This window comes from Hermetia illucens, chromosome 5 (genome assembly GCF_905115235.1).
Source record: "Hermetia illucens chromosome 5, iHerIll2.2.curated.20191125, whole genome shotgun sequence".
Classification (NCBI taxonomy): domain Eukaryota; kingdom Metazoa; phylum Arthropoda; class Insecta; order Diptera; family Stratiomyidae; genus Hermetia; species Hermetia illucens.
The window spans coordinates 91,956,581-91,981,568 of NC_051853.1; the positions used below are offsets into that span (position 1 = coordinate 91,956,581).

Below are 24,988 nucleotides of genomic sequence, written 5' to 3' on the forward strand. Positions count from 1 at the left end.
CTTCCTTCTTTAGGGAATCTTCTAGAGCAAAGAGCAAGCTTTGTAACACCTTTATCACAAATGAAGTGCGTAGAAAACATGTAACCTTGTATAAGTAGATTACATAATGGGAGATTACAGCACTCATTAAGTTTGCTTCCCGTTGGGCCGGAATACAAAAGCAGATTATCCACTTGAGCTGGTTGTTTCCTGTTACCTACAAAGGTATTACGCTTTCAAAGGAATCTGCGGTTGCTAGGTTTATTTCGATCTGGTTCAAGGATGAAGCGTCACTTTAAGCATGACTGACTTCTCGTTAAAGAAGTTGCACCTTCAAACTCATATGCAATTTTAAGAAACCATCAGCCATACATACATCACTACTTAAATTTCATCCACCTGGCCCAGGATAGCCTCCAATTAATCTGTGAGCTAAACGTCTGCTGGAAATATCGAACACGGAGCAACTTCAAATTGATGAATTCATTGTTACAAGCAATTTCCTTGAATAACTTTAACAAATCGATTAATTATACGGGACGCACTTGATGGGAGGCAGAATTACACACATCCAGATACTCATTCCCACACATCCGCACATATGTGACTACAAATGCTTGTAAGCTAATTGAAGGACATTAAGCAATACGTTTTATTGATGAGAAATCACTGTTGCGTGAAAAGTTACAGTTACAAGATGAATACTACTCAGCATGGTTGGCAGCCTCCTGATTCCTTGACGCAATTGGCAGAAAGGTAGGACGAGGATAGAGTCAAACACATCAATTTCATTTGCTCTTCCATTTGAGCATCGATTAGACCCCTAATAAACGTTGCCAATTACTAACAGACAGAAATCGAAAGCTTGTAAGTCTTGACCGAGGAACAGATTCAATATGTCCACCGGAATATTATTCATGACATCTAAGGATTATTAAATTATATTCCCTTCGGGCAAGCCGTACAGATGCACTGAATACACAACGCCCGAGAAGTTTGGGGCAAGTAATTTTTTGGAGGTTGGTGAGCTGTGTTTGCCCAAAGCAAACAGGTCGAAAGTCCTCAACTGTGAATACAATAGATATTTCTGCTATTTTCATTTCATTTGCATATTCATCGATTTTAATATGGAGCTGGACCTTAATATATACAGGAAGCGTTAAAATTCGCATACATAATTAAAACTTCAGTGATTCCTTTTCAGTGTTCTGAGAGTGAGGGAGGATTACGGAGGGAGCCTTGCTGTCAGGGAGTGGATTAGGTGGCAGCCAGGATGAATTCGAAGCGGAACGGGCGTATCATAGATAGTATGAATATTTAAGTAAGGAATAAATTTATAGACAAATTGACGAGCAACGGATATGTTCGTGTTGTATCGATGTTCCACTGACTTGATATCAACTTCGATTATATATTTCCTTCCGATTCAGTGTCTATCTGGAAGCGTATAAATTATGGATGGCAATGACTTCATATCTATGCAGAATTTGGATTTTATCGCTTGCTCCTGATTCACCGTATTTTGCGATCTATCCAGGATTCTACTTTATCTTGACTTTTATGAATGCAGTGGAGTTTTCCCTCAACAGCACTGATAAGTGTAACCTGTAGTAGTTCCTATGGAAGGAGGAAGAGTTTAGAAATGATATTTCTAAGGAGAATTATTCAACATTCCGTTTATTTACTGTAACGGGGTTAACACAATGCAGTGCAACAATCATGTAACTAGTTTACTGAACAAAAACTCGTTTCAGGAGTTTAAATAAAAGTTGGCCTACATGCACAGATTGTATATGTACATAATTGGCCAGTAATCTTTAAACTGCAAAACTCTCCTTGTGTAGAAACTAACGTTACAATTACAGACGGACAACTTTTGGTTCTTGAGTAATAGCACAGATTTGTTTTGAGATTCTCTTCATGATAGTGCATGTGGGGGTTTTCTGCAAGGCAGCTTTTCCAAGGTTAATAAAGAACTTTAATATGATATAACCTGAACACTCTTGATCCGAGATTTGTTTCCTGAAAAACATTAAAGGAATTGTGGCTGCGATAACTTTGTCTAGACTTAGTTTTGTGGTAGTCGAGACATCCAATTCAGAGGAGAGAGGGTTCGTTGAAGCAGCTCATTGGAATGGAGGAGAAGATTCCCTAGTAGAAATTGCTCTACCTCTTTCTTAATATTAGAAAGGGCCTTTAAAGACTGATATGGGAAAAGGAACTAGGCTGACGAATCTAAACTGTATCTAGACAGACTCAACTTTGATAGATAGATGGATAGATTTCAATCTGAAAATCCGTCGCAAATTCGATCAGAAGAAGAATTTTTAAGGATAATCCTTATTAAAAGAGAATTTCTAACAGAGATACAATATCCAATAATTGTAAGTAAGGATTCCTCACAGGCTGCTAACTAGACATAGGGAAAAATTGACTAGAAACTTGAATAATAACAGGGTTGTTGTACCACCGCCAATTTACACGGATGAAATCGGAGTGGCAACTCAAAGCATCGCACTCTGGAATCTGGCTATCTCCACCATCCTAGGAGTTCGCTTCAGTGCGTCCAATTCAAACCAGTAAGTTACTGTGGCTCACGCTGTTTGCTTACGATGGTTTGAAGTATTTTATTTCATTCTGTAGTAGCTGTTAAAACAAAGGATTCTACTCGACAAGTGATGATCTCAACGTGATAGGCGTTTCAACTAAGAATGGTGATCCGGGACCGAGGCCAAATACAGCACTGGGTACTCTGAAAATAGCAATCGGGGGTATGGTTGCTCCAAATGGTCTTTATCTTTGCGGAGTCCATCCAGTGGCGAAACGAAAATATCGTAATTTTTCGGGTAGAACTCTTGAAAGAACATCCATTACAGTGTTGTATATTCCGCGTCGAAATCTTTGCTCTGAGGAGATGTAGAAACAAATATTTTTCAAGAAGCTATCACCTAGGATCCAGTATTTCCTGGTAATTAGCGTATTGTCAATCTGAAGCGGGCAATTGGAGGGCGACGAATGGGAAACATGATATTATGTTGTTGCATATGAAATGACCGATTTGGCAATCAAGTGAAGTTAGTTGCGATTTTATTGTATCAAACCACCACCAGTTGGCGTTGTTAGTGTCGGATAATGAAGTATAAATACTCGTACATTTAATCAAGGAAACATTTCAGATTTCAGATTTGTGATAACAGTTAATGAAAAGGAAAAAAGGATGGAAAAGAGCCAAAAACGTATACTTTTCTGTATGAGTTCAAACTCGGTCATAAAGCAACGGAGGCGACCAGGAACATTAACAGCGTATTTGGAGCTGATACGGCAAGCGAACGAACCACACGGCGGTGGTTCAAAAAATTTTCGTCAGGCGACGTAAACCTTCAAAGTGAGCCACGTGGACATCCAGGACGACGAGCTGCGTATGCTAGACGAATCCGCCACACGTCAGACTGTGAGAGACATTGCAGAGAAACTGGGCGTACACTACAGTTTCCCGGCACTTGCAACAACTTGCAAAGGTGAAAAAGCTCGACAAATGGATACCGCAAGCCCTTACGGAGCAAAACATGGCGCTTCGAATGGAAATTTGTAGTTCTTTACTCTCCCTCAACAGAAGTAACCCCTTTTTGCACAGAATAGTGACATGTGATGGAAAGTGGATATTATACGACAATCGTCGCCGATCAGCACAATGGCTAGATGCTGATGAGCCACCGAAGCATATGCCGAAACCGAGCCTCCATCCGAAGAAGGTAATGGTGACTGTTTGCTGGTCTACATCTGGAGTTATCCATTATTTTTTTTTGGCACCTGGGGGAATGATAAATGCACAGAAATACTGTGCCCAACTCGGGGAAATGCACCAAAAATTGAATGCCGAGATTGGTCAATAGAGATGTTGTGATACTCCTTAACGACAATGCACGACCTCATGTATCCAGAACAACGGTTCAAAAGTTGAACGAATTTCAGTATGAAACTCTGCCTTATCCACTATATTCACTGGACCTTTCGCCAACCGACTACCACTTTTTTAAGTATTTGGATCATTTTTTGGCGGAAAAACAATTTATATATAAAAAAAAAGTCAACCGACGACGGCTTTGCGGTTTCTTACCAGGGCAGAGGCAAATCGTCAGACGCTGCCTCACCTCTGCCCTGGGAGCAGCGTGACCGTAGCGGCTCGCAGATGTTGAATGCTCCTTTATATAATTCGTAAAACACGACATGCCTACGAATTATATTGAGCGCAAATCCGCCTTATTGACCAAAGCTGGCCAGGGCTGAAATATTCGTTTTGAGAATGAAGGGGGTCCTAAGTCCGCATCAACTTAATGCAGGTCCTGCATTAAGTTGATGCGGAATTAGGACCCCCTTCATTCTCAAAACGAAAATTTATATATTTTTACCATCGCCGTTTCTGGTTTACCAAGAAGGTAAGCGATGGGCGTTCAACAAATTGTCTCAATGAAGAAGATGGATGTAAAGCATTAATTGTGCTCAAATAAGCACCCCATCGAACAACGGCAACCAACTGTTTATCGATATTTTTTCTCCAATGGCCACTTATGGTACCTACGAATCTCGATTTAACCTGAAACAGGCGATGTGGTATGGTTTACACGTTTTATATGTCGATTTTCGTAGGCTAACTTTCTGAAGCATTTGATGGTGGACACTAAAAATAAAAGACTCGTCGACAACGGGTCAAGTACAAGCAACCTTAATTAGAAACGTTTACTCAATATACCTGTCGAATATTGAAGGCTCTCTCAGCAGAATTTAAGCCTTTCTGGTCTCATGTCAGATCTAGTCGCTTTTCGACTGCTCCGCCGGTGGCCAACATAAAATTCGATGATTGTGTTTCAGTCTCCACAATTCGTCTACTTCTCTTCCTCACTTTCCCACCCTTCTTCCGATAATTTCGATATTCTTTCACCCTATGCCTCTTCTGTCCTTTGCAATTCTCAAATTTTATATCGACAATTTAGATATTAATGATTCTTATGGTCCATGCATCTTCTTAATGTTTAAAAAAAATGTAAACAAAATATCTCCCTTTCTCTCTTGGTAATTTTTAACAAAAGTTTATCTGAAGGTGTCTTTCCAGACAATTGGAAGAAGGCGTGTATCATCCCGCTGTACAAAAAAAGGCGACGCCGCTTTAGCTGAAAACTACCGGCTCTTATCAATCTTTTGCTCTGTGTCTAAAATAATATATCAAAGATTGCCTTTTGTCTTGATTCGGACATCTTATTGCCAAGGAACAGCATGGGTTGCAAAGGGGGCGCTCGACCGTAACTAATTTATTGGAGTTTACCAACTTTACAACCAAATCCTGACCAGATATTCCAGCGATTTATGAATTATGTACTGCATGCAGGCCTGATGAGATGGGGGGTGGGAAGGGTAATAGAAATAGAAATTTAAACAAAAAAAAAAGAGATAATAGGCTGGCGCACACAATTTTCTCCCTAGACTTGGGCCCTATTTTCATTCTGAGATTTTCTTTCTACGGCCCTGGCTGCATAGATTGGATGTTAGAAAGTGTCACATTAAGGATGTATTAACCATCTCCAAATCCCGCAATACCAATGGACCTCACTGGATCGATTAGGAAAGCACAGAATTTCGGAACATTTGAGTTCGGCAGGACTAAGGTCAAATTACTAGGACACCAGATGTCCAAGAAGAGAATTGAGCAATTTTATGATTGCGCCGAAACAATCGTTATTGCCAAGAATGTCAACAAATTGTGCTAACTATGAAGCTTTCACTACATTTTAAATTTACCGGTATTTCCTCCTACACACGCTCCCGAGTAAAAGCCAACTGTTAACGTCCAACCTCCCGGTGAGGCAAAACGATCAAAAGCTTTCGACCTATCCAGCGAAAGCAACCAGTTTAATTTTTCCACACGGGGATGCACCTCTTCTCCTTGCTACTGAAGCCTCAGACACCGGAGTCAGCACCGTATTAGAACAGGTGACACACGTTGCGTGGAGCTAGCCGCCCTGGAATATTTGATTGCGACACGATGCGGAGTTTGAAGTTGCGGTGAAATAGAGTTTAGTTCTGTTGGCTGTAAGTGCGCATTTTACTCATACATGTCTCGGCCGTCTAGTCTACGTGTCTTAGTGACGTTGTGTTTCTTCTGCGAAAGTCCTTTTTTCTTGTTCTAATATTTCATAGTTAGTACTTGGCGATTTCCATTTGCTTGGATTTACCTCCATTTCGGAATCTCTTTATAAGGATCCGTTCAAATCGACCTGAATTGGTTATACTTTCGATAAGAGCTACCGGCTTTGACTCCTCGATTATGTGGAGACGCCTTTGTTGTAGCAGGAGAAGCTACGGAATGTAGATACTTTGATATTTCATAAGATTGGTATATCTAAGCATACTTTAATTCAATTAACTGAGTCCGTCGTCCTTGTTTTGTTCATGATTTTTTTTATTAATTTATAGCCACTTGCCGTCCACCTTTACCGAAAGGGTGGATTAACTAGTTTATTCTGTAACGGAGATCAAACTTTTCAATGGCTAAAGTAATAATCATGCGCTTGGGACGTTAATCGCAGCAGCTTCGTTCTTTCTTTTTCTTTTCTCTCTTTTTCTCAGTAGAAAGCTGTTGATTGATTCATTACTCCTGATCGATGTTGTGAAGGTTTTATTTTAATGATCATTATTTTATGTAAGACACTTTTTGGGGTCAGAATTAATATTTCCGGCAGCCAAAGGGTAGTATAGGCCCCAGGGGGACACGTTGATTGTTATCCTTGATGGAGCATAAAAGCCGGGAAACGTCTGCTGAACTAACATCAGCAGCTACACTACCAAACCCTATCTCGATCTCCGCGTTGCTGGTAGTTCTTCCTTAATGAAGAAATGCAGACGGTGAAGCATGAATCTCCTGCGCCAAAAACGGGACAAATTGTAATCACTGGTCCTCGAGATTGCGGGTTGGGTAAGGCTGACAACCCTACAAGAAAGCAGCCTGCAGGACTGGAGGGATTCTACAATGAAGAACGCGGTAACGAAAACGATCAAATAATTTGCACTCTTTCTTATGCGCTTTCTGTATAGAAAAGGAACTGACACGCAGCTAGCCGATACCGTGTCTCAATATAAAGCCGATGTAGTAGCTTTTCAAGAGATGCAGTGTACACTAAACCACTAAACCATCTAGTATAGTGGCCATCTAGTAAAGCATGTGTTCGGAGTAGGTTTCTTAGTCAGCCAAAATATGAAAAATACTGTTATCAGCCTTGCCAACATAAACTTTTGCGTGGAGAAGGTAGAAATACAAGCCTCATTAACGTTCATCCCCCTACAGAGGAGACTACAGTGTCGGAGAAGGATACTTTTTACGAGGCTGTGAAGCTTGCACCAGGTATGATATCAAAATCGTACTTGGAGGTTCTAACAGCCAAGTAGGGACGGACCTCATATACCGACGATTCGTTGGCTTCCATATAAAACTACCAATCACAGGGAACTACGGATTATGCTACTAACAATGCCGCACGAAACGCCTCTCCAGACGGGACCACTTTCAATCAAATTAGCCCCGAGCTAATTAAACGCTGCGACCTCTCAACCTTGATGAATGTCAGAACATATAGGAGGGTTAATACAGACTCGGACCGCTATCTCGTTGGCATGGTGCTCCGAGCTCGAATAACGATACCACCTCAAACCCCTCTGACAATCAAGTGAGAGTGAATACTGAAGCTATCCACAACAAAATTCTCCGAAACATCTATAAGGGGGAATGGATACTGTAGTAACATATGTCCTGGAGGTGACGCATCAACAAATAGTTTTCAAAGCCACCTGAAGAACGTTATCACTGATACGGCCATCAACATACTTGGCCCCAGTCGAAAAAAAATTTGGAACGAATGGTTCGACAATGAATGTAAGCTAGCAACGGAATAGGAAAATGCTGCCCGCCGGGCAATGTTGCCCTCTAAAAGAAGACGCATCACGATCTTGTCGAGTGGAGAAGTGACTTCGCGGACAGAAAAAGAAAGCCCGGGAGAACTAACAAGTCTGTCCACTCGAAAAGTACAGGGAGCAACCGCACCAAGCGCGGAAGTTTTAGCAATAAGTCAGCAGGATGAAGGAGGAAAATCTGATTTCCGAACGCATGGGCATATTGAAGCGATCGGTTGATTTTTTTGATGAATTTCGCACCAATCAAAATATTGACGAGTTGGAAGTCTTGCTAACTGCTAAATATGGAGGCGACCACTACGCCCAGCGATTTATCAACTAACATAATGCTGAAGGTGGGAGGCAGCGAATCAATGCCTGGCGACTGACAACATTATCTGTCCCATACATAAAAAGGGAGATATCAGGCAGTGCAGCAATTATAGAGGTATCACGTTGCTGAGCACCACTTATAAGATATTCGCCGGTATCTTGCTGGGTCGGATAGCCCCATACGCCCACAACATCTTTGGCCCATACCAAAGAGGCTTCACTCCAGGCAAATTACCAACAGATCAGGTTTCCTTTCTGTGGTAGGCGATGGAAAACTTTTGGAATATGGACATCAATGGCACCATCTTTTTATCGACTTCATGGCCACCTATGATAGCCCAGATAAAATTGTACATGGCCATGATAGAAATCGGTATCTCGACCAAATTGATAAACCGACTAGGCTGACCCTGACCTGATAAAAGTAGTAGTAGTATTGGTCTAAGACAAGGGAATGCCTTATCATGCATCCTCTTTAACTTGGCCCTTTAAAAATCGATCCATGATGCTGACGTTAATACGAAAACCATCATTATCCTCTGGCCCAACTACTGGATTATGCTGATGATATTGACATTATGAGAAGAACAACCCGAAATGTCAAATGACACTGGTCAAATGACTGGAGTTCCTTAGCAGCGCAAGCTTAGACGTCTTTGAAGATGATGATTAACAGTTTCGCTAGTTAGTACATTGGCCGCATCCAAGAAGTATACAATAATGACATGATTTTTTTGGTTCTGTCTAGAGATACTGAGGTTGTCACTTAGATACTTAGATTTGAGTAAATATTATCCCCATTTTACGGTTATATTCAAAGATTATTAATTTCATTAGAAGCGATGAATACTTCATATGAGAAGTAATAGTCAATATTTATCACCTGTTTATTTCGAGTTATGCGAATTTGCCGCAAGCTGGTAACGTTTGTACATACATATATATTTATGATGGCTTAAATGTGTGTTGATGTTTTTCTATTATCTTGGCTGCTCATTATTTCAAGGCATATCTACACACTAATCAGACTGAAATGAATCCAACCACAATACGAACGATTGCATTGTGCCTTGTATTCCACATTTACGTTGTGTCACAGGCAGCGCCCGTATGGATACTGTAAGTAATCCTTTGCTCAAACTGTCTACCGCTATGTCGGTTCATTCAAAAAAACGGAAATACCTGCATTAAACCACATTTACAATAGAGTATATTTCTTACCTTGATCCGCTATGTTTATGACGCCATCTTGTGCGACAGCAATCGCAGATATAGCTTGGAAGCGGGCATTCGACGATAGAAGAGTCTCCGCATTACTCGTCGTTGCATCCTCATTATTATTGGCGTCCCGATTGCCTGAAATGGCAGAATTAGAACCAACAGGCATTCCAGCCCCGCCACCGACAGCATTGGCGCCCACACCAGACAGCACGCCGTTGATAGTTGTGCCAGTGCCACTACTGCAAGTGCAGCCTCCACCTGATGGACTCATTCCAACTCCAGCCATTATCGTCATGAGGATGGAAGGAGCAGTTCCTCCGGGATTTCCGGTACTTCCGCCACCGACGCCACCGCCGCCGTTTCTATTTGGATTAACGGTAGTCGCGAACGTTGTTGCGGAGGAGCCAGTATTATTGCCGATTGTACTGCAATCGCATGCCAGTGACCTGTAATTATCGTTATCATTAGTCCTGGGGTTATAGACGACGACGCCGCGGGTGAAAGGATGCGAAAGGATTGAAGTTAAATGTAGACGGGAGGCAGAAATTATAAGTAATATGGGCGCGACTGTGTTGTCGATTCTAAAAAACATGCAGTCCGCGGTGTAGCCATTCATTTCTATCCAAATTAACCATAAATTTCTTTTGATAAAACATTAGTACAACTAGAAGTTTGAAGTAAGTAAGACAGGAGAACTATGTTCACAAAAAGGAACCTTAAGTGCCTTATTTCAAGCCTAGACCCATCAATAAGAATGCATGCACAATCGATAGCGCAAACAGATTGCATTCTGCGCGAATAAGTGCGAATTCTCAGCTCCTTGGAAAACATATTCGATAACCCAGTTCTTAAGTGGATACTATCGAATTGTATGCAAATCCTGTTCGTATCGGGAGAGTTGCAGCTTAGGCGAGAATGAATCCTTCGAACACACTATCATCCACTGCTCTTAAATAGACTAGACAGGCAAACGCGAACAATAGCGACGTTGATGATATCGAAATGCTCATCGCAAACGGTCGGTATCCTTTTTGCTATTGTTATTTTGCACATCTCTTGCTCTAAGTTTAATCACCGGGACTGACTCGAAGGAGGATTTGAGCTGCAACAGCAGGCAGGCAAGGATACTTGTACAATACATTGAATTGCAAATATACGCTCCTGAGTGCATATAACGCAGAGTATTGTATGCAAGTAATATTTATACAATCTCGACTTTATTGCATTAATGCAGTTGAATGCAAATATTTGGATCTTTTAATATCATGCCGGTAATCAGACTCTAGGTTTCTCTTGTTTCAAATGGATCAGCCTTTTAATGCTGATAATGACGAGAATAAATGGAGGGAAGAACTGAGGTACCTTTCTACACTGGATCGAGAGTATTTGCTAACGTTTTAAGACTTCACTTGAAAACAATAAACGTTCTCTGCCTTTTTTTCAAGTAAAACAAATAAAGCTTTATTGCTTCCTTCCTGTGAGTCTAATAGTCTGCAAAGAGTTAAATACTTAAGAATTAAGGAGCATATTGTTTTTTACGTCAAGGGCAAAAATGATTTTTAATGAAATATCCTATGCCACATTTCGGGAGACATAAGGGAGTAATACAATACTGTCTCTCTTTTATTTGGATGAGAAGAGGAGACAGAAATAATGGAGTTTTTGTGAATACCTTACCAGGGGTCTAGCTTTAATGTGCATGAAGTGACCAAAAAGTAGGAAGGAGAAACGTCAATATGGAAGTACTGCCTTATGCACGCTTGACATTCATGCTAGTGGATGTAAGGACTATCTATTACTTTTGTCAAGTTTCGTCGGAGCGTCGAAGTCGCTGGAAAACGACCAAAAGGGCCGCCGAAACAATGGCGGCTTGATGCGCTGGATGGTGATTTGAAAGCCTCGTGACTGCATCCAGATCCGACCTTTGACAATAGGTTGAAAGAGAAGAGGTTATAGAAGTCCGGGAGTGACCAGAGCAGCTAGAATAGAATTTCCACCTAGTCCTAGACTTTCGCTCGTGGGAAGAGGAAGGTTTCATATCCCTTGATTATCAGCTACATTCAGTTTAGACTGAAATTTTCGTGGCAACATTTAGGTGAGAGCCTTATTTCTTGTTTATTGTTAACTTTAAGGTAAATCAACTCAAGGATCGACTTTATAATGACCACAACTATGGTGGTCTTTTAATTATTAAGAAGATGTTGGTCTTTTAATTATTAAGACCTATTTTACTTTTTGTCATGGTCTCACTGATCTGAAGCAGCAAAAAACAAGACAGAGAGATTATGGTAGCCTTGGATTTGAAAGCTATGAATTCATTTATGTAATCTATATGTACAGTTTTTGGGTATATTTCCAACTAAACTAGTTGCTCTATAAGATGTTTTGTTTTATAAGCGAAGCGACTTTAAAATTCAAATGGACCTTATGTAACTTCGCTGAGAAGAGCAATAATTTATAATGAGGCACATGGCAAGGGTCACATAGTTCAAAGCAGATATTTTGCGATTACCATTGGGATAGGAAAAGTTCCAGGCGCTATACAGAAGAAAATATAGGCACTGCCGCGCAGATTGATGTGAAATATTCTACTCCGGGAGCCAACATATCGTTCTCCAGGGGTCAGTACAGAGCTTTCCAGAAGCAAAGCTTCTCATCTACCTAGACCGTTAGTGAGTGAATATAGCTACATTCTATAGGAGGGGATCCTGGTTTTAGCAGATCGAAACTGATCTGGGCTAGAGATTCGAAAATACCCCTCCCCCAATTTAGGGTATTACGCGAAATATGTCCATTAGATACATTGCAGTCGGGGCTAGGTGGCTGTATTCTAACGGAGTCTCACTGATATCTGATCGCCTCAGTGAGTGAGCCTCACTTTACCGTGCTACAGGGTGCTATGGCACGATGAAATTTTCTTGCGAAGACCACGCGCAAAAAAGATGGTCATGATCAGAAGATCGAGGATCAGCAATAATAGGTCCGAAGCTGGCATATCAGACGTTAGAAAGAAAGGGCAGGGGTCAAAAGTTAATTTTTCTGCTATTTGAACGTAGAGCTGGAACTGGGAAAGGCCCTCAAGAAGGTTAGACCTAAGTCTTCAACGACAGAGTAACGAATGCTTCTAAAAAACATAAACCCGAACCTAAGAAGGAGTAAACCCTAGAGGTTAAGGGCGGGCGTAACAGCCAGAAGCCCTGTATGGTTAATGGTAACCGACTGCCTATTGCACCCAGATCTTTGTCCGAACAAAAATTCATTCATGTGGAGCAAGAAATTATCAAAAACCTTATCGTACGGCAGATGTGCGAGAGATGGAATGCCACGCTCTTGTTCGGCGAAATATGCTTTCGATTGAGTAGTAGACTGAACGGCGAAATACATGGAATGGAATGGTAGTTCCTAAATTACCCGGGTTGAAAGAAACAGAAGTGTGACGGTCTGCTTTCTCAAAACCGTAATGATGCATTTTGAGAAGCTTCTCAACTTCATGGTTGTTCAACGTGAGTATCTATACAGACGGCTGAAGAGAATGTTCTGAAGTAAATCAGAAGGCAAAGGAAAGCATTTTACGATCTACCCGGACCGTATCATAGATTCAGTAATATCGCGGGGTGAAGAAGGATACTTCAAAGGACATATCGGGTAAAAAAATTTACGGAGGTCCCTAAAAAAATAGTGATGGATATGGAGGTTGATGGGGTAGGAGCGAGTAAAGAGGAAGAGCTCGTCTTTATTGAGGGGGAGAGGCTAGACGATTTCAACTTGGATCTGCAAGGGCTTGAGGAGGACAGGGAATTATGCGCCATATCAGAAGAGAAGGACAATACTATGACGCTGCAAAAAAGCTCCAGTCATTAATGGAGTAAATGGATAGTCCAAGTGAACCATAACAGGGAAATATGGGCAATTTTTGAGGAGAAGATTGGAATAGTGTTCTCTCAAAAATCCTGCGTGCGGCGGATTTGCGGTTTACGAGGAAGAAATATGGCAGGCATCGTGAACAAGGCGTCTCGTTGGGTTATCTTCTGGAAGATGCCACCCGGATTCGACCGAGATAATTTATTAGACTGGTGAGAGGAGGGTACTACCATTTGGGGAAGCAGAGACACTGTACAGGTGAGTAGCTTCTTGAATTCATCGTTAGTAATAGATTAGAAATACATAATGTAGAAAATATGGCAATATCTGTGACTAGCACCGGGAAAGAGGGAATATTTTTATGAATGGAACTAGAGCGTTTATTATAATAAGATGTGAGAACAATTCTGAAATAGATAGTATAGTAAGCAATCCCAAGAGAGCAGAGCGGAAAGCCTATGTAAAGCCAACCATACATGCTCGGGGGAGCCTGTTAGTTTCGCCTAAACAGTAGACAGGTAATCGATGGGCGGAAGGTATGTGGGGTTTGATTTGCCAGCTAGGTTCGACTGTTCACGCGGCCAGTGACCGATTGAAGAATGACTCAGGCTACCAGCTAACCTGATGGTCGCAGGACAGGTTGTTTAGGTAGTGAAAGTTCTCTTCATCATATTAATTTTATGTCAAACCATGGCCAGGGTTCGACTGAAGATGCCATCTGGCTTGGCAGAACGTGTATGCAGTTGTCAGTTCAAGAGGCGACTTAATGAACTGACAGGCCTGTTGGAGCTTCTCTGGCTGCCTTAAGGGACCTGAGTAATAACACGACTAATATAGAGGTGGGCGATGATATCAGGAATGAACTAGAATTGCAAATAATATTGGACCGCTTGAACAGAACCATCATCGACGCGTATGAGGCAAGTTGGCTGGTTCAGAAGTCACCATACTAAGGGAGGTATTCTGGTGGAACACGAACTAGGATGAGGACACAGTGCTGAAAAGTCTTCAATCGGGCAAAACAAGCCGGGGACTGGCTAAGTTACAAAAACGCTCGGACGACGTTTAGAAACCTGATCAGGAAGATTAGGAAGTTCTGTGAAAGGTTTGAATAAACTATCTAGTTTGTACAAGGTTTTGGCCTTGGATAGACTAATTTCCTCTGTTTGTCTTAAAAAATAGGTTGGACCATTTAACGATAATGAGAGCGAAAAGGTACACCTAAAAAGCTTATTTCACGGGGTCTCTCACGGTAGAGAATAGAAATAGTCTGCCTGAAGTTATTATAACATACAGAGGAAGGAAAAAGGAAAACTTCAGAAGAGCAAAAAAAGTTTGCTCCGAAGCTAGAGTAAAGAATTGTTGTTGGGAATTGTTAAACCACTGAAATGAGGAGATGTATGTTCCCAACAAAGGGGCTAGAAATCATTTTTCCCCTTAGAGTGGAGGAAGCAGTGCCATACCGAAATCGAAAACCGGCCGTCGTTTCCATTCTGAAAGGGGCAAAAAGTACTCTTTTTATCCCACATTCTTCAAACCAATTTCCCGACAACCCTGGTCGTAAAAACTAATGTTCTAATGTGAAATCCACCGGGAGCCACAGTGTCAGTTCGATCACATAAGAGCCACTAGACTACATGACATAGAAGTTAAACAGAAAATATAGGTCCTATATTTGGGAATTGTGGTAGACTGGAAGCTACTCTGGAAGACGTATCTCGGATATGTATGGAAAGATTTAAGATTTTTGATGATTTGTAGGTCTATAGCTGGAAAGAAATGTGGGTCCACGCCGGAAATACAACGTTGGATTTAAACAGCTGCAGTAAGGCCAATGGTTATCTATAGGTTAGTACTCAGGGCGGTCACAACAAAATTTGTTGCACAAACTTCAAAGACTAGCTTGTGTGTATTTGTTTGAGATCAGAAGAGCATGCCCAAGGGTATCCCTGGAAGTCCTTTTGGGATTGAGTCCTCTCTATCTTCACTCACAGATGCGGATGAGCGGGGGTATCAGCAAGTCGGAAAGCTATCTAAACCGAAAGAAGGTTAACAATCCTTCTAGGCGGTATTCTAAGTTACTGATAGCAAGGGCCAGTTTAGCCCCGCAACTGATTATGTAGTACATTGGCACGCTTTTCAATACAAAGGCAGCGGCAAGGGTTATTGGTTCAAGTAGTAGATATCAGCCGGGAACATACGTTGTTGTTGTGCTTACCTTCAAGTTGGGAGTAGCAAATTCACTTCAAATTATTGCACCTTTAACTGATTGGCAGGTAGTTATATAGGTAATCGCCCGAATTTGTATAGATTGTTGTGGGAATACTTCTTACAAGAAGGTCTGGATACTTTGGGTCCCAGGCCATATTGAGTTAGAATGCGATAAGGTAGCGGATGCGCCGGCTAAGAAGGGAGCCGCAACATCGTTCTGTAGTTCAGAACCTTTCAGTCGAATCCGGAAGTACTGTGGGGAGTTACTGAGAATAGAAGAGTCCATGGTGATAAAAGAGAGTGTGAGGAATTATTTGAACCTCACCAAGGAGACCTTTAAGATCGTAGTGGGGGTATTCACAGGCTGACTGGAATATTACAAAAAGCGTGGCTGATTGGAGATGGAAACTTGGCTAAGCTGAATACAGTCTTAAAAGTCACCATAAGTACCTTGCACATATAAGGATTACAATTAAATCTAAGCCATTGTTATTTAGTTCAGGAGCTCCTTTCAAAGACATCCTAAGAAAAGATTATAGAGAAAGAGTGTGGGAAAATAGAAGAGTGGAACAACAGAAATTGAGTTAGTTGCTTAAAATTGACAACTAGAATATGTGTAGTTACATATTGAAATGATTCGCAGGGATATCGTTTCCATTGTTGGAAAACCTTTAATGATACCGATTAGCACGCCATGTCTACCAGCAGAGAAGCTCAAGCACATTCCCTTTCAGCTTGTTATTGTTGTTCTGAAATAATAATGGTTTTTTTTGCGATAAACCCAAAACGGACTGAAAATTAACAAATTCATTCACTTTGAATTGGAATCTTGATTTTAAGTTCTGCTGAGCATAATCTAGAGAGACCCTTCGTTGCTATGCATCATGGAAACTTGTCAATTGCACTTGCCGTGCTGTTGTGGATTGGAAGTAGGAAATTCACTTCAATTATTAGTTGCGACTGGTTGTAAATAGAAAAAAAACTTTCAAACAGAATACGAGTGAACTTTGTTTTATTCTGCTGAAATCAACAAGTTTTTTGGTGCCATTGCAGTCGTCGATTATGGAAATGGGTTGAATACAGAAGAAACACCCGGAAAAAAACTATACTAAATTCCTCCTAATTTACAAGAACAAGCTTTCATATCTCCTCTATGCCGAAGGACTAAGGGCGATGCGAGAATCTCCCTCTCGAATACTGTATCATAGCATAGCACTCTTACATTCTACAGACTTTTTTTGCTTCCTTAAAAGAACATGGAGTTCAAAGCTCAAGCACATTCCCTTTCAGCTTGTTATTGTTGTTCTGAAATAATAATGGTTTTTTTTGCGATACTAGCATGGCCTGTGACTATGACGATGCCAAGTTCAAAAGAAGCAGAAACTCAGCTCCATGATGATGTGGTAACAGCAACCATAACAGTCTGCTGGCAAGATAAGGGACGAGGATGATGCAAAAAAACGAATCTGAGAACTGAAAAATGGAAATGAGATGCCATAGCCAAATTGAAGTTGGAGTTTAACGGGATTGCCTGGGGGAGTTTGGACGTCGAGAATGTTTGGTGTTATGGTTTTTATAAGGGTATACTGCATCCTATCCTGTTAATACACTCTGGGCTATTTGACTATTTTAGCGTTAGTAATTTTGCTCTTGCTGCAGAGAGCCCATATATGTGAGGACGTCTATATGCAGTTCTAAAGGAAGTTTTAAATTCATAGCATGGAAAGTGCCTGTGGAGTTTACTGGAAAGTTGTTTAGCTTTCTTTCTTGCTATGTTTCTTGCACAAATATAACTAGTGTAGCTAGTCGAATATCTTATGATGTAATATCGGTAAGAGAGCGGAGAAAGCTTAACAAGAAGGTATGATAACAAGACCGATGCTTAGTGGTATCTCTCCCATCTGTACCTTTATGCATTCAAGCCCTACACATAATGCAATCTTTCATGGGGGAGGAAAAGATTCTCTCACCTTTGAAATGTTCAACTTACCCACTATTCTCCTGTTTCCCGGCAAAGTATCGCATATTTCCGGATGTGTCAACAACACGTATCGAGTTAATACGTCGCGAATCCGAGTCGGCCACATACAGGTCACCAAATGGAGAGAATGCCATAGCCAAAACCGTGCCCAAAACGTTATCAGATGTTTTATTTTTATCTGGACTATTATTACAATGTAGCGGTGTACCGGCAACAACGCGTATTTTCATATCGGCTGTTAGTCGCAAAACAAGTCGATCGTCAATGAAATGCAGGGAGCCATCCAACGGACTCAATGCTAAGCCGGTTGGCCATTGTAGTTGAGCCTGTGATGCCATTAATGTTCCCGAACAAGGGACTGGGCTCCAATGATTGTGATGGCCATGATGTCCAATCAGCGTATGAATAATTCCCTTGGGGTCGACGGCACGGATGTTTGTGCCATCTGCAATGTACATTGTCCTATCGGCCGCTATCGCCAATCCTTTTGGATGAGAGAGGCGAGCTTGAAGAGCTGGTCCCCCATCGCCACAGTTGCCTTCATCGCCAGGAATGCATCGTTGTCCACTTCCAACTACAGGCTCGCTGTTTATAGCCGGATCCTTGACTTTTTCCAGTTTCAAAAGCCGCAAAATTTGATGTTTTTCAGGATCTGATATGTACAAGTGTCCATCTGCTGGAGACACCGCTAGATAATATTGATAGGATACCTGCGTGGCACTCAGCTGCAGAATGGTAAAAACTTTTCCGTCCGGCTGTATTCTTCGTATGAGATTGAAATCCCCGACATACAAGCTTCCATCAGGACCGGAAGCCAATGCTACAGGGGTTAATAGTTTTGCATCCTTAGCAATGCCATTGCAGTGGTCTGGACAATTCAATGGTCGCTGTAGTCCGGTTCCCATGACCACCTTAACTGTTCTCGGATATTCTTTCATGTGTAATGTGCTTCCATCACCTTTCTGGAGAATTCCCTCGTGGAAATTGTAGTGGTGATGTATGTCTAAGCCCCATCCTCCGATATCCGAAATATCTACATCATATCCTTGAAGTTTTGCAGTTTGTGTAATCCAAACAGGCTCCTTGCAGGTTGAATGCTGATATCCGACAGATATTCGGGCTATGGACACACCGTAGACTTTTTGTCGATAGACATTGCGTTTGTTCCAGGCGAAAGTGTGAGTAAGGTTTGGATCGGCTTCATAAGTTTTAATGTGAAGAGATCCTTCGATTTCTACTCCTACGTGGACATGTGTTAAGGTTGGTGGAATATGGTCACCGGTTAGCCGCATTCGAACTATGCTTAGGTAGCCTGATGCTTGTGATGATTGGTATGTTAGGTGTAGTCCGGATCCTGGGATTTTGATGGATTCTTGCACAATCTAGAAAAAGGAAAAATAGATTTATAAATGATACTATCAAAAGTTTTTGGACTGAATTTTCATATTTATTGGCCATAAATAAATGTTATTTATGCTTCTCGTAATCTACGGTATAAGATAGATTTTGCAACTTAATCCGTTTTCTGTAAATGATGGAAATAAGTCAACTGTAGACTACCAAGGACAATGCAGTTACGATTGATATATGAGTGTTTAGGAAGATTGAGAAGTGGAAGCCAGAAAGGACAAGACAATGAAAGGAAGTTTTGGGCAATTTTAGGGCTGATAAAATGTATTCCCGCCTTCATGGGTCTGTTTTTTGCTGTTTTGCTTTCTTCTTTTTACCTTCAGCGTAATTTGGAAGAACTGGCAGATTGGGGGAAATACGTAAGACTTATTATTTTGGGAATCGTCTGATAAACCTGAACTTCTCTGTAGTTTTACTGCATTCAGTTTGAAAATCCTGGGGAAGTAGCATAAATTACGATAATTTGAAGCGAACCACGCTCTACAAGAGAGGACGGCATATGGTTCGGAATGCCATACAACAAGGGCCATACTTTTTGATTAAGTAATGAAATGCTGATAGGCTTCTTAATCCGGAAGATCAAAGCGAAGTTTGCAGGTGAAATGGACATTTGTGTAAAACGAAACCTTATTAAAATTGGTTTACTGCCTATCTGTTTGTCTGCCATACCCTTAAAATTTGGTGGAAAGGTGGGATTTGCAATATAAGGAGATGTAAATTTGTTTTTCACCAGATATGGTCATGTAGAGTATCAAGTGAAACGTTTCTACCACCAAGCTTTGTAGAAATCGAACTATTGTCGACAAAGTTAAAATAGTTCAAAGTTGCCTCTTTTGTGCAAATTGATTGCAGTCTAACGTTCGTATTACACTAAAGTAGCACAGATTCCTACTCAAATATTCTTATATAAGAAATACAAAACCTTTCATACTCGAAGCGTTCAGTTTCTGGTTTTCCCGACTTGTATATCTTTTGAGGTTTCTTGAGTTAACATGAATGTATCTTTTAGATAGCTCATGAGAGTTTTACATAATTCTGTTAAACATAGTCCCAGAACTGTTTGGAAAAGGAAAAAGGGGGGTGTCTAGAGACTGAATGACCGAGAAATAGCTAGGTTTCGTAGGGAGCAGGTGAAACAATAGTTTTTAATAGTGGTCACTATTAATTTAATGCGACAAATACTCAGAAGTAGGGAGGTGAGTTAGTGACTTTCCTGTAAGTTAGGTCAAATAAGATTTCGCACTCGTCTTTCGTTTGAAAATACTTGCTTTCTCGAAATTATACGAGTTCACTCTTGGTGGCGAAATGAGATTAGATAGCGGGACTTTAGAGAGAATTCTCTTCCCTCTTGTGGCACTGTATTATTTTACTTTGAAAAACCTGACGGAAGTAAGTCTAAATCTGTCTTACCGTTTCCTCAATGTGCTCTTGGAAGATGGGTTTGGACAGGACACTCACCGAGAAATGTTCACCAAGAATAAGGAAAGCATTTATCCAATGCTACGCATCAATGAGGATTTTTGATATGGACGATAAGGTAGTCTTCTATGAGCAACCAAATGCTATTCAGGAGAGGCTTACTAAAGGTGCTGTTGCAGTCGTAATGTATGATTTGAATGTCAAGAGCGTCAGCTAGGTTTCAAATGACGGACAACATATGGGGAATCAGATAGACTACATTGTTGTCATAAGTATATTTAGGGAGTTCTTTTCTAGATGTGCATAATACAAGGCTTGTCGATATCGGCCTCGTTTGCGAATTGAAGGAGCTCTCTACCACTATATTTGATCTTAGAATATCCGGAAAATAAAAAAAACCGTAACACGCGGATATGGATTCCTCCTCCAAGTAGAAGTGAAACCATCTAGGTCATTAACGCGCTTAAGCGAAATAAGGCTGTCGGGTTTGAAGGTCCACCTGGGAAGCAGTCTCTTCAATTATGGTTATGTTACTTCATAAATCTAGAAATCTAGAAATTTTGGGAATTGGAGGCTTCTTTTCAAGGGAAAAAAGGAATGGTTATGAAGATTTTGAAAAAAGGGCACCCATCTTCAGTATGATAATTGCATACTTATTGCCTTCGCGAAATAAAAGTTGAAGTAATCTTAGAATGTAACAAGAAATATATCTTGTACTAGCCGCGTTAACATTCCTCGGATCATTGTAGAACAGTGTTCTGAGATTAGATTAATACTGCAACTGCTGCAACAGATTTCGAGAAAACTTTCGACGACGTAGATAGGCAAGCAGAACTGGGCTACAAGTAAATACGAACAAAGTGAAGATTGACAGTTGTGCGGGTCAACGCACTCTTGTTATCTGAATCAATGGGCAGAGCATTGAATGTGTTGAACAATTTGTATATCTGGGAAGCGTTGTTAAGATTAATGCGCTAGATCTTTGCAATGGATAGATCTCACACATTAAGAAAAGTGGATGGAATTACCATTACTGGCTATTCCATGCAATGGAGTCTACTATCCCCGGGGTAGTCGACGAGTGGTTATCCCAGAAACACATGACCCAGAACGGTGAAAGAGAGATCCTAGCACCCCGGGAAGTCCGGAGGGAGCTGGAACACATTTCAGGATATTCAGCAACGATAGGGCGTAGGCATGGTTGACAGATTACGTTCGATTTATGTTTGGTTCATAAGTTTACCAAAAAAATCTGAAGCACTTTGGACTTGTAAAAGTCAGAAAGAATTTAGCTCCCTCCCTCCCTCCCTCCCTCGTCTGGTATTCGGTTTACAATCAAGGCATTCCAATTTTCGCGGAAAACTTGCAGTTCGACAGGGTTGTTATTTCTACCCACTGCAAATTTTAGGGAAGAATGGTTTACCGTACCGTACCGTATATTTTATTTGACATTCTATAGCAGCTAAGAAGCGAAGAAGCTAGGAGTAAAGGGAAAGGCAATGAAAGCCAATGAGAAATAACTGTACTCCTTTGACCGTTTATAAGGGTTTTAAACTTACTGAATCTATCATTAAGGATAAACAGATGAGGATATTAGCTACATTAAAGAAAATCAAAGAAAATTTGGACTTCCCAAAGACTGCCTTATGATAAAGAACAATATTTCGGTTTGGTGGTTGAGTGTCAGTTTATCTTGTTGTCGTCAGTTGTATCTCAATCGATCATTGATGTTGATAGAAATGGCTAATAAGGTTCAATATAAGCAAAACGTTAAAAAATTCGCTAGGGCCTCAGGAATAATAGAGCTGCAGCATAATCTTCATCCAGGGCATGGATATGTCTAGAAAAATCTAACTGCCTAGAAAAGTCTAACTGAAGAAGGCCAAGCCCGAACTAAACCACCTGAGCAGAAATAACAATAGGATCCGACGAACCTATGACAAGTGATGAGTTTTCAGAAACCTTAACGGTCATGTTTGGGTCACAAATTCGATCGGTCTGCTGCCAAGCCACACAATGTAGTTTGAGTCAGTCGTCAAATGGTTCTGTGTGGGCGAAAATAAGTGGTGTATAAATGTACAGTTGCTACACCTCACTACATTTAACATTGTCTGAATTTGATAACATGTTTGCCAATCTTGTTCTTGACGCAAGGGGACGATGATCAAATGTGATTGCCAGTGACTTCAACGTATGGGGCTTTGAATGGGGTGCACTCCAGTAGAACCTTTTGCGGGGTTGGACTCGATAGTAGACCCAGTCCGGCGCGTGGTATGCTCTGATACGTTAATGAGGATTACGGTCACAACGATCAGCAGGGAATCTTTTTTTTTAATTATGGGGGAGCTACAGAGCAGAAAACCAGCCTGCCAGGGAAAGACGTCAGGCTGCTATGCAAATGAGCAAATCTTCGTAGAGCTTAACTAGACCAATGCTTTCATGGAAGGAGCTCCACGTGACCTCATGCATTGTCAAAGCATATGGCTTGGAGATGCGAATATCCCAGTAGAAGACTTAACTGGTGGAATAATAAACTGAGCACGCTTCGGTTAGCTTGCCACCGAGCTAAATGAACGACGGTAGGTAGGTTCAATAAGGGGTAAAAGCATGGCTATAAGAAATCTCCTCAGAAACATCAATTTGGCTATCTAGCGGAGCAAGAGCGGCTTTGTTTCGAGGTGCATGCGAACCCGTGGTGGAACACCTATAAAATGATGATGGGTCAATTCAAAGGGCGTTAATCGCTACAAATCACGCGCATCGATGTTATAATGAATGAGGCCTTAAGCTAGACGTGAAAATTAGAGGTATTAGTGGGCTAGAATCCAACATACTTGCGCGTCCAGCCAGATGATAATAAGATTTTGGTTTTTACATAAAATTTTCAAAATGAAAGAAAGCAACGCATTCATTTGTGATAAAAAGATTTTGGGTACAATAAGAAGTATTAAAACTTATGAGTTTTTTTTACGAATTTAGATCGAAGTTGAAGCCAAAAAGTACCGAATTTGAATAAGAAGGATTTGGGTCAAAAGTATCAAGTAAGGTGAGCTACTGGCCTAAATATGATTAGTACTCTTCAAATTTGCATTGCTTTCAATTATCATAAGGATAAACTAGTGCACTTGGTCTCTATTTGGTTGCAGCCACGAACCGTAATCTGCAGCTCCACTTTGTAATTTTCTCTTAATAGTGACAATTTCTCCGATTATTGATTACAAGCTTAACACCAGGTTATGCTATAGAAATATGACTATTGTTATCTGATTATTAATATGCAGAATGTTTGCTTCTAGTTATTGCTTATTAGTACCACACCTTCAAGTAGATCCTCAAAAGTAAAAACGATTTCATTCAAACTCTTAACAAAAGGGGTCCTGCCTCATCCAATATCATTAGATTAAACTTATTAAATTCCACTACCCCTCCACTTGCCTAGGAAGAAATATTATATTAAACTGACGGAAGAGGTAAAAGCATCAGTTACTCGAAATTCCCCCTTGAATTTTGCACTCGAAATTGTATAAGTGCCTTTCCATTTCATCATGATTACAAATTTCCGTCCTTTTATTCCATGCACAGCATTGCATTGCATTGTCATCATCGTCAAGAGAATTTCGAAGTACGAGAGAACTTTTCACCCCAACGATTTACCTGCAATTTATGTTAAGAATATTTCCCACCAAGAGTTTCATTGTTTGCACCAGTTTTATGCTATTATTTCATACTTACGAATACCATAACGTCTACGTACTTTAGAGGGATGCAGTATCCATTATTTTTCTTTTCTGGAAAACTTTCATACCAGAAGCATTCCAAAGATAGTTTCCCTGGTCACGGGAGTCAGCACTCATACACATTCACCTAAGTATACAGGAAGCCCTGAATGATTTTCTTCAAAATATACTTTTGTTTCCTCACCTTTAGGAATATAACGAGATTAGTTGAGAGGGCGGTTCACATTGAAAGTAGGACAAGCAGGAAGCTTGCAAAAGGAAGTGGAGCCGGGCGGAAACATGGTGACCGATAGCTTGGATGCATTCCAATTCCAAGATAGAATCCAGTGACCAAATGCTTGGAAATGAAAAACATAGACTGGAGTCTCTTGGCACAAATACAATGAACGTATTATATTTTATGCTTTCTAAGCTCCTTAGGATGAGTGGAATTATTTTCCTTCGATATAACAAAATTAAAAATAATTTTGAAAAGGGAACTCTTAGAAGTAGTCAGTAGTTAAGAAATTAGGGAGGCAAGATAAATTGGGCTGAATGAACAGAAGGAAGAACGTAGTCAGCGGAATTGTCTTCTTTGGCAATGAAAAAAATTCAAAATTTCATTAAAGTGGACTGTCTAAGGGATTCTAATCAATAATGACTACAGCAGATATGATCAGAGGGTCGCCGCATTTTCAAGTAGTTGCTTGAAGAGGGAGGTCTACAAAAAAATAGATAAATTTTCAATTCAATGTCCTTCTTTTCTCATTGTTGTGTGATTGATTTATTAGGGTGGAAAATATCAAAAAAGCCCTTCACATCTAACAACTTATTTTTCCGCCACAAATTCAAAATCGGACTCTTGAAAAATTGAACTTTTCTCATATTTTGTCCGTCATCTCAAGACACACGAACCGAA

The 24,988-nt window shown here is 40.7% G+C and overlaps 1 protein-coding gene across 3 annotated transcripts in view; it reads right to left on the reverse strand.

Moving 5' to 3' along the window:
- The window catches only part of LOC119656739 (teneurin-a), a 769,843-nt gene that overhangs the window by 12,123 nt on the left and 732,732 nt on the right, over positions 1-24,988 (reverse strand). For all 3 annotated transcript variants that reach the window (XM_038063287.1, XM_038063286.1, XM_038063288.1), the window contains 2 exons: positions 17,534-18,906; positions 9,472-9,917 (listed from right to left, as the gene is read on the reverse strand). In XM_038063287.1, the coding sequence (XP_037919215.1) occupies positions 9,472-9,917; positions 17,534-18,906 (1,819 nt within the window). The remainder of the gene's footprint in view (positions 1-9,471; positions 9,918-17,533; positions 18,907-24,988) is intronic.